Source organism: Solanum pennellii, chromosome 6 (assembly GCF_001406875.1).
Source record: "Solanum pennellii chromosome 6, SPENNV200".
Classification (NCBI taxonomy): domain Eukaryota; kingdom Viridiplantae; phylum Streptophyta; class Magnoliopsida; order Solanales; family Solanaceae; genus Solanum; species Solanum pennellii.
The window spans coordinates 43,798,679-43,809,156 of NC_028642.1; the positions used below are offsets into that span (position 1 = coordinate 43,798,679).

Genomic DNA, 10,478 nt, shown 5'->3' on the forward strand with positions numbered 1-10,478 from the left:
CTTCTTAGAATACTCTTAGTTTAGTAATTTGATCATAGATGTTCTTGTGGTGATGACTTCCAGATTTTGGGGAATAATAGATGTTGAATTTTAGAAGTTATTGAATTGGTTTTTATTAATGAGTTTAAGTCTTCCGCATTACTTTCTGTTGATATTATATTGAAATGTTAGGGTTAGATTGGTTGGTTCGCTCAAATAGGAGGGTAAGTGTGGGTGCCAGTCGCGGCTCGGTTTTGGATCGTGACATTATGCCAACTGATGTTTGTTCTAGTAAACTTCTAGTTTACTTTTACATGTGATTCCTTTATCATGCTCATATTGTTATACCGTAATTTATCTATCTTTAGAAAAATCACTTTGTTTTTTTTGAAATATTTCGAGTATAAAACAATTTGAAAAATACTTGAAAGAGAATCGTCACTTAATTTTTTAAAGAAATCAAGAAAACTTAATTTAAAAGACTCTAACAGATTAAGTCTTTAAAATTTTTTAAAGAGAAAATGTATAAGAGGTTCTTATTTACGCTTCAAGAAGGTTTAAGACATTTGAAGCGTCTGCTAACACAGTTATCTTTCTACTTAGATTAAATATATTTCAACTATTTTTCAAGAAAATGATATAATTTATAATATTAAATTGAAACAATAGTTAAACAAAGAACAATTTTTAATTTTTAAGGATTTAAGATCTTAACTTGATATATTTGAATTTAACAAAAGCTAGAAAATGGGACCTTAATTGAGATATTTAAATTTTTATTTTTTTTCTTGAGTTGTTTTAATAATAATAATTAACTATTATTTTGATCAAAAGATAAATAAAAAGCTTTGGCTAACACTTTTCTTTTTTAAAGAAAAATGAACAAGTAAAAGTAACAATGTTTTTTGAAGTTTATTTAGCAAAAACCCTAACTTAATACAATTTTAAACTAACTAAAAATGTGTTAGTAAAAAGCACTATATTACACGTTTTTTTTTTAAGAACAAAGAGTTTTGATTCAATTAATGACATAAATTTCTATTAGTAAAATAAAGAGCAACATAACAAAAAATATCACATCTTTTGGGGAATTTAATTAAGTTAGTTAACAATTTTAAATTAGAGTTAAAATAAAACAAGGAAAAATAACTTAAATACACAACTATAAGTTTAGTATTCTCTAATTTTCCCTTCTTTTTTTAAATATTACATAATTCCTTTTTTTTTAATTTTAGTAGAAGTTTAGAGATACATATCATTCTCTCTCCTATAACACACACTTATCCAATATCATGCCTATTTTTTCTCCACTAAAACATTCAATCTTCTGAATCACTTTTTGAATGTTGAATTATTAATTTTAATTAAAAACGTTCACAACATTTAATATGAAATTTTGAATTTCAAAATTCAAAAAATTTGAAATTTCTGAAAGTTGGACCATTGCTCTCTGGTTCTTCTTCTTCTTCTTACTCCATCATCCGTCTATAGTTCTTCTTCTTCTTCTTAATCCATCATCTTTTCTTATTTTCTTCTTTTTGTCTTCTTGTTCATTGCTATATTACATCAGCCGTCTCTAGGTCTTCTTTTTCTTCTTACTCCATCATCCGTTCTTTTTTTTTTGTTCATTGTTCTATTACATCATATTAATGGATCTTTTTACTAATAGAAGGATTTATGATTCGGACGATGAAAATTGGAAAGAAAATAGAAAAAAGTCTTTGCATGATCCTATGAATGTTCGGAAGGATTCAAACAAAGATTTTGGTGAATCATCTAAATCAAAGGTTGACAAAATACACCAAAAAAAGAGAAAAGAAGCAACAACCATTGTTGTTGAAATTAGTAAAAATTTTAGTAAAGGAATCCCATATGTATCATGAATTTTTGAAAATTGTTATCATGTATCAGACAATAAGTTTAATACATAAGTACTCAGTTTGTTATAGTGTGTTAGTCGATGCATTGATACATGAATTAGATGTGCATCATATGATTTCCTATGTATCAAGAGTTTTTGAAAATTGTTATCATGTATCAGTCAATAAGTTTAATAACTGCGCCATCAAGTGTGCTTGCTGATACATATCGACTCAGTGTGTTATAGTGTTTAGACGATGCATTGATACATGAATTTGATGTGTATCATATGATTTTCTATGTATCACGAGTTTTTGAAAATTGTTATCATGTATCAGTCAAAAAGTTTAATAACGGGATGTTCATAAAAATGTCTTCAAACTAGATGATATAATCTTGAATTTTCAAAATTAAAATTGTTATCCAATTACGTGTTGAATTAATGCTTATCAATGAACTGTTACCGTAATTTAAGCTGATTTAGATAACAAATTTAAATGTTCCATTTTTTCCCCCTTTTAATCTTAACAGTTTTAAGTTACTGTGTATCATTTACCATGTATCACAACATACTAATGTATCACGCCACAGCAATTTTAAGGGATTATTAGTAAATACTAAATTTGTCGGGACAAAATGTAATTATTGTATTACACTATGGGATTCCTTAAATTTATACAAAAAACAATGCAATCAAATGATAAAGAGAGGGAGAGAAGAATTGTCTTTTGGGCCTATTGTTTCCCAGAAACTTTGGGCCAGCCGCACTATTTGGACCTGTTTCAACCCATTTTCGCATCTGCATATATACTGGACGTATATATGTGTATATGAGCATACATATCAGATCTTTTTATGTATCTCTTGATTCCTAACACATGTGTTCCTCATCATCCTTGTATTCCCACGTTTTCGACCTGTATATTGATGTATGATGAACGTATACAGTGTATACTGAATGTGTACATATCAGCTCTTTTTATGTATCTCTTGCTTCCTAACACATGTGTTCAGCATCAGCCTTGTATTCCCACGTTTTCGACCTGTATATTGATGTATGATAAACGTATACAGTGTATACTGAATGTGTACAGTCCATCTTAGGACTTTCTGACACCTGCAATCTGGATTTCCAGCCCTATACTTCCGTTCTATTGCCTTGGCTGACTCGATAAGAGGTAATGTTGGGCCAAAGGCCCAATAAGGAGATGCAAGGTGAGGATATGGAAGTTCATGGCGAACTCAGAGCAAATTTCACATGTAAAAGAGCAAGAAAATGAAGGTTAATATTAAGAATGATGACATAACCATGCATTAAAATGAAACTACATAACTTATGGCAAAATGAATCATTTCAATTATTTTTGATAAGCAAAATGGGGACAAAACCTATGATGAACTAGGCAGGGAGGTATACCAAAGGCTTGCTAAACTCAACTGAGACCAAAACATACAAATACATTTAAACTAGCAAGCTGCTACTTAAACAAACAAGTAGTATTGAATGGAATTCCCTTTTCATGAGCAAAAACTTAACAATTCAAAAAAATATGGCAGACAAAATTGATGTATTTGTTGACTACATTAACTAGGCACCAAAAATGCATTCACTTTCCTTAAAGAAAGGGTGTCTTGAGGCGATGAAGCCCAACTACTGTATCCTTAACAATTCTAAAATGTCAAACTAGATTTTATTTTAGCTAACTAATGAGTCATACAAATGCTAAAGGAGAAGATGGATTCTAATAAGGAAGGTAGCAAACAACAAGTTATATGAACATGGAATTATAAATTCAAGACATGAACAAACTTCGAACAACCCATTAAACTTAAATGGCCTCCTTTTACTCATAATAAACACCTTAAATTTAATGTCGCAACTAAACTTAAACAAACATTATTGCGATAGGGGTATCCAAAAGTTGAGCATTTTAGCAGGAAGGGTCAATTTATAAGACGAGAAGTGAAACAAGGTCTAATCCTTTCTATTACAGTAACTCTAAATGCAAATTAGTAGCAGCAAACAACTTATCAAATCTACAACATCTTCATAAGTGCAGTATTTTGAAACAGCCACATTGACAAACCGAACAGTCTTAACACATAGAACTCGGTACACATTTGGAAGTAGGCCAATGATTGACATGTGAGCTAAATTAAAATAGGATTATGGTGAACTACAAGCATAACATCAATAGCTGGGATATGAGAGAGACACAACCAACCTTCAAATCGTCTAAGAACATGAATAACTATTAAGAGATTAAGCTAACTATGGCGAGAAGCTATTGCGATACATCAAAACGGCAAAGAAGACAACTAAAATGCACCAACATATAGTGAAGAAACAGAATGATATTCATCAATCATCATGCTCGAAATCAAAACCAAATGTATAGTGTAATAATTCGAGTGAAAATTAAAGAAGATTCAGCTAGCTTTCGACATATGATCCAGCCAATGAACCTAACTACAAATACATAATCCCAAAGGAACCTTATCATCACGTTGACTCATGCTCACGATTCAAAATTTCACTGGAAAAATGAAGTTGATATTGAGGACTAGAAAAGAAGAAACTAATTGGTATCCATGGCAGAACCTTTACCGAATATCGAATACGTAATACATACGGAAATAAGAGGGGGAAAGATTACCTTTCTTGGAGCAGCGAGCTGGGAGGGGCGGCGATTCTTTTACCATGAATTTCGAATACGAATGGTAAGCCAAGAAAATTCTAGCGTAGACCTTCTCAGAACTTAGAATCAGAAAGTTAGACATAGTATTTTTAAGTGTAGAAGTGACTATTGCCCTAGAACCAAACTTAGAGCGTTCTATAAGCTATTTTTTCGTATATAACCTAAAAATCCAATATCTTTCCTCCTCTAACAGTGATGACAACAAAGTATTTATAGAAGGCAAAAAATCAGATCGAACTTGGGAGAAACGGATAGAAATTTGAATTCATATGCTCCTGAGATGGGAATCCCTGAAAAGGGAAAACAGGAAACGGCGATGGTGATGGGTTGTCACTTCGCCGCTTGTTCTGTGGCTGTCAGAGTCGCGGCCCTCTTTCCGGGTTTTTGGGATGATTTCGCGGATGGATTGAGCTTTGCTGTTGTACGCTATGTATTTTCGGATTTGGTCACATGAAGAAGACAAACACAGGGATCGTGGGTCGGGTCGGTTCTCTTATGGGTCAAACATTGAAAGAATTGGGTATCTTTTGGTATTGGATTATTAGTTGGATTGAGGTGGGCTGAAGGTTATAGTAAGTGAAAATTACATAAACAAAGACCTTTTATTTTATAATTACCAATTTTAAGTACACTTTTTATTTATTACCATTTTTGTCAACTTTTAGCTATATTAACTTAAAACAATTTTAAAACCCATTTATTCCTTTTTTATACAAATTTTAAACAAAGTAAAACATATTATTGTCATATCCTTTCTCGCTCTTTTTTTTTCTTTCTTCTTCTCCTCGTCAAAAATTAGGGTGTCTGTTTGTTTTTTTCTCCATTTTTCTGTACGAATTTTAATGGAAGAAGGTCTTAGAAGAAGTCCGCGTCTAGTGAGGGCTTCGAATCCAAAAGTTTATCGAAGAAATCGAAAGAAGCTTCAAGTTTCGTCTTCTAATTCTATGGATGAAATTCCAAGTTTTAGTTTGGGTATCTCACAAATATCGGGGGAGAAGAACAACGAGGAGAAGAACAATGAGAACAATGAGGAGAAGAACAATGAGGAAGAAAACAAGAAGCAAAAGAAAGGTAAAAAACGAGTTAAAGAGGTTAAAACAATGAAGAAATCGAAAAAAATATGTGTTACTTTGGCATCTACATCGAAGAAAATCGTTGACAGTGATGATGATTTTGAGGATTTACCTCCTCAATTTCAGTCAAAAAGTTTGAAAAATAAAGATGGATTGGAGAAGAAAAGGCCGGTGAATGATGGAAAAACACGAAATCGTTTACCCAAAAGTGTCATTCTACCAGAGAGTAGATATCCGGTATGTGCTAGTACTTCTTAGTTATTTGTTGTTTAGCAATGGGTTGTATGTTGATTGCTGCTTGTTTTTTAGATGTAGTATGTGAAATTATCTTTAATTCAACTTTCATTCAACTTTAATTCAACTTTAATTCAACTTTAATTCATCTTTAATTGAACTTTAATTGAACTTTAATTCAACTTTATTTCAACTTTAATTCATCTTTTATTCAACTGATTACTACCTTTCTTCGACACATAGTATGTGAAATTCATCTTCATTCATCTTTAGTATGTAGTAACACATTTTTAATTCATGTTTAATGCATATGCAGGATCGTAAATTCTGGAAACATCCTGATGTTGTGTGTATTTCGAGTAGGTGGTCATGTTACACTAATCATAGTGTCATTGAACAAATCAAACTATCTTTATCTGATAAACAACTTGAGATGTTTAGGAATACATGTTTTGGGTACTTTCTTGACCTTCCAAAATCGAGCACACAACTACAACTTATTCATTGTCTTATAAATAGAGAGTTAAAACACACACCGGATGATGTGTTTGCTATTGAAATAAATAACAAAAAGTTATTTTTTGGTCTTAGAGAATTTGGGATAGTTACGGGCTTAAATTGTGTTGGTGATGGCACATCTATCAATGTTCCCAATTCTAGATGTAGTTTGATGAGTAGTTATTTTCCGGAAAAAATCACAGTTCCAAAGAGTCATCTACGTGCACTGTTTTTAGCTAAAAAATTCATAGATGATGACTCGGCTGTTTCATTGGCTGTTCTATACTTCATTAATGATTTTTTATTTTCATATGAGGACAACGAATACCAAATTAGCAATAGAGATTTTTACCTTGTGGAAAGTGGAAAATTCAATTCATATCCGTGGGGTTTAGATGTCTACAAAAAGTTGTCTGATTCTGTGAGGCATGAGCTTAAGTCAACACATAAGTACTATAGAATTGGTGGCTTGCCTCTTGCTCTTCAAATTTGGATATTTGAGTGTTGTTCAAAGGTTGATGAAGATATAGCTATTCGTGTTGCTGATTCTATTCCAAGAATCTTGAATTGGAAGACAATTGCAGAAAGTCCATGGTTAAAATATATTGAGAAATGTCTCTTCATGCCTACAAAAAACAAGGTATTTGTACAAAGTTAATACATTTTATTACATTGTTTATTTGAACTCAAGTTACTATATCTAATGTTATTTTGTGTATTTGGTTTTTCAGTTTGAGAACATAGTGGCCAGTGAAGATGAAGTATCCAAATTCAGGCTTCCTGAAACTCGTGATTACCATGCTGAAATTTTGAAATTGGAGCCTAAAGGATCAAGTCATGGTCTAGACATTTTGACCAATGAAGTCATAGAATTGAGAAAAGAGCTTGTAAAAGTATACACAAACTAAACTTTAGGCTTTTTATTTTAAAACTGTTATTTTTTTAATATTTTCGTTATGATTTAATATCTATTAGGTGAATGAAAATAACAAAGCGCTTGAAGAGAAGATTGATTTAGGATTCAATCAAATCAAAGAATTTGTGGTGAACTCAAACAAACAATTATTGGAGGATATTTCTTTGCTGTTTGCTAAGAGTGGTGGTAGCAGCTCTGTTATTCGAGAAGTCAAGGAACCATCTAAGAAGCATGCTAGCGAGACATTTTCAGGTGGATTAGATTTTAATGGAGGTTCGTTTATATTTTTTGTAAATTTCTGTTATATTCATAATATAATTTTAATATATAGTTTAGTATTTTCTTCCAGTTAATCTATAAGTGACACGAATTCGATATTTCATTTTTCAGTTAACTTTGATATGTTTTTTTTATAATATGTTAATTACATATACAGCATTTTCTCCCCGTGTTAATGCAGCTGTAAATGAATCGAGAGGGAACGATGCTCATGTTATGGGATCAAATCAAAATGAAGAATCTCAAGTGCTTAAAGCTACAGTTAGATTTGCTGATGTTGAAAATTTTGAAAGAGTATCAAGTAAAATAGGTAATGAAGGATTTTATACAAATATATTACATATTTCATATATTTTAATTCAATTCTGTTTTTTTAAATGTTCTTGTTATGTACAGATGAAGATGTTGCAGGAATTGCTATTGAAAAAGTTCTGTCAGAGGTTGTTGCTGATATAAATGGTATTCATTTTCTTAACTTCAACTAAACTTCTTTCGTTTTATTTTGATAACATTATTAAAATATTTATTTTGCTTACAGTCCAAGAGGCTGCTGATGTGAATACAGTTGGGGCGAAACCTGATGGTAATGTAGTAAAAAAAACCAACATAAATTAAGTGTAGCATCTGTTGATTGTAAATTAATCAATATATCTATTATATGCAGATGCAACAGAGGATTGTCAAAAACCTTTGCATACTTTTGATGACTTTATTTTACTTGATAAAGATCTTTCTCAGATCAATAGGACTGAAGAATCTTATCTAAAAAAAAGAGCCCAAGTTGATCAAAACAAAAAGAAAGTGTCACCGAAGAAACGTGGCAGAAAGAAAAATCCAGGAAAGTTAATAACATCTCCCTTCACACAACATTTTGAATCTGGAGGAACTTTATGTGTTACACGTCAGGTTTTTGAGACAAAACATCCTTTTTTATATGCAAGCGGAGGAGATGATGAATCTGATTTGATCGATTCATTCACTAAGTGGCTTTATACGGGTATAAAAAAGAGGTAATTTATTTTGATGTTTTTGGGATAATTTTCCTAATTCATAATATATACAAGCTTAATTCAACTTGTGGAACGCTCTGTACCTCTTTTTTAGTTTCGTATTTGCCTCTTTTTTAGTTGTTCCTGTCTCGCTTTAGAGTATTTTTTAATTTTTGTTCTGTTTTGATAGGGGAAAGAAACCTTATACAGATGCTCTTAATGTTATCAATCCAGCATTTGAATTGGGTATCTGTACGGTAGATGAAAGACTCTGGTTTTTCAAATTGGCACATTCTGGACAACAATGGTGTGATGAGGTTTGTTATATAAATTTTAGTTGGACGTTAATATTTCTTTGATTCGTTCTGTTTCTTAATCTTGAGTTTGCCTTTGTCTCAACTAAAATTCTTTCTGTTTAGTTGTGTAGATAGATTGTATTTTTCATCTATTGAAGCTCTTTAGTTGTGTGACATTGTAATTCTATAGCTTGCAAGTCATTTTTCTTTCTGTTCTTGTTCCCTTTGTCTCTGTCTTTCAAGAGGGACAAAAGCTCAGGATATTGTGAAAAGGATGAAACTTGTAATCAAGTTCTTGTCATTTTAGCTTCAATTCTTTTCTTTTGAGGTTCATTGTATCATTAAGAATCCACATATATGCATATACATGAGCTAGAATATTATATAAAATATGTCAGCTTCAGTAAGTTACTATTGTCTCTAAGTTTTTTTCTGGTAGAAATTGAACATCTTCATAAGTTCTATCACTGTTCTGTTTCACCAATATGTGATGAATGAGCCACACTTGGGGCGAAAACAGAGTTTTCCTTAACTTTGAGTTGAAATTTCTGCACTGTTCTATCACTGTTCTGTTTCATAAGTTTTTTTTTTTTGCAGCATATTGATGTCATTTTCTATTACCTAAGAAAGAAAGGAAAATATGAAACCAACAGTAATGTTCGTTTTACGACGACTGATTGTGTTTTCAAGACAAAGATTACCAATTCTTTCTTTAAACTTTGTGATGCTCATGAGGATAAGAAAAATTTTAAAGTTTTAGATTCTGATGATATTGCCCGGTATATCAGTGGACGTCGTTTGTTGGCAAGTACCTCGTGGGATAAAGTGGATTTTGTTCTTATTCCACTAAACATTAAAGAGAATCGTCACTGGATTTTTGTGGTGTTTGATATTGGGCAAAGGTCATTGGAGGTGTATGATTCATTTCCGGCTAGGGGTGGGGTGAATTTAGAGGTAAAAAATATTGTTGAGATGCTTTCGGTTGTTTTACCATATTATCTAAGTGTGGTTAAGTTCTATGATAAGCGTCCTGAATTGAAGTCAACACCAAAATACAGTGAGATAAATGAGTTCGAGAAAATTGAGTTTCATTTCATAACTAAAGATGTTCCCAGACAAAATGAGGATTCGCTGTAAGTATTATCAAATATGTGTTTTTTTTTAATTATTCAATTGATTTTTTGATAATAATTTTATATTGAATTTTATAGGGATTGTGGAGTTTTCGTTGCTGCATTTGCGGAGTTTGTAAGTAATAGCCAACATATTCTAAATCAACAAGTAAAGGCAGACATTGTCCGAAAGAGATTTGGAGCTATATTATGGGAATATGCAAGAAGGAAGCAAGCGAGTGACCTTCAAAGTGAAGACGAAAGACCAGTTAGATAAAGGAATATAGTTATATTAGTTAGTATGACTATGAAAACTATATAATGTAAAACAATTTGTAGTTACTATGGCTATGAAAAATTGTATTGGTCTATTTTGTAAGTCTTGATATTATATACCTAACTGTGTTGTTTATATGTAAGTCTTCTATTTGAAGTTGTTCCTTCTTTGTGTCCTTATTGATCCTTTCTGTTTGTACTTCCTCTAAGGAATTTTGTCTTTGCAGTTGGAATGCTACATATGTTAGTTTGTTTGGGAGCAACAAG

The 10,478-nt window shown here is 31.6% G+C and overlaps 2 protein-coding genes across 5 annotated transcripts; both read left to right on the forward strand.

Annotated features, from left to right (window-relative positions):
• Positions 1-5,302: 5,302 nt before the first annotated feature.
• Positions 5,303-6,241, forward strand: LOC114077635. Its single transcript, XM_027917943.1, has 4 exons — positions 5,303-5,530; positions 5,570-5,848; positions 6,162-6,191; positions 6,233-6,241. The coding sequence occupies exons 1-4, from the start codon at positions 5,381-5,383 to the stop codon at positions 6,239-6,241; spliced, it is 468 nt and encodes a 155-aa protein (XP_027773744.1). The 5' UTR covers positions 5,303-5,380.
• On the forward strand, positions 6,204-10,330 carry LOC107022954. Of its 4 annotated transcripts, XR_003578865.1 has the most exons (11): positions 6,204-6,983; positions 7,075-7,236; positions 7,319-7,532; positions 7,696-7,848; positions 7,935-7,997; positions 8,077-8,121; positions 8,203-8,548; positions 8,718-8,844; positions 9,421-9,777; positions 9,882-9,956; positions 10,035-10,076. XR_003578865.1 is itself a non-coding variant. In XM_027917643.1 (10 exons), the coding sequence occupies exons 1-10, from the start codon at positions 6,279-6,281 to the stop codon at positions 10,210-10,212; spliced, it is 2,529 nt and encodes an 842-aa protein (XP_027773444.1). In that variant the 5' UTR covers positions 6,204-6,278; the 3' UTR covers positions 10,213-10,330. The 4 variants fall into 4 exon arrangements, 3 of the variants coding, with proteins under 3 accessions (XP_027773444.1, XP_027773446.1, XP_027773445.1); XM_027917643.1 differs by having other exon boundaries at positions 9,421-9,956; positions 10,035-10,330; XM_027917645.1 differs by having other exon boundaries at positions 8,266-8,548; positions 9,421-9,956; positions 10,035-10,330.
• The last annotated feature ends 148 nt before the right edge of the window (positions 10,331-10,478 follow it).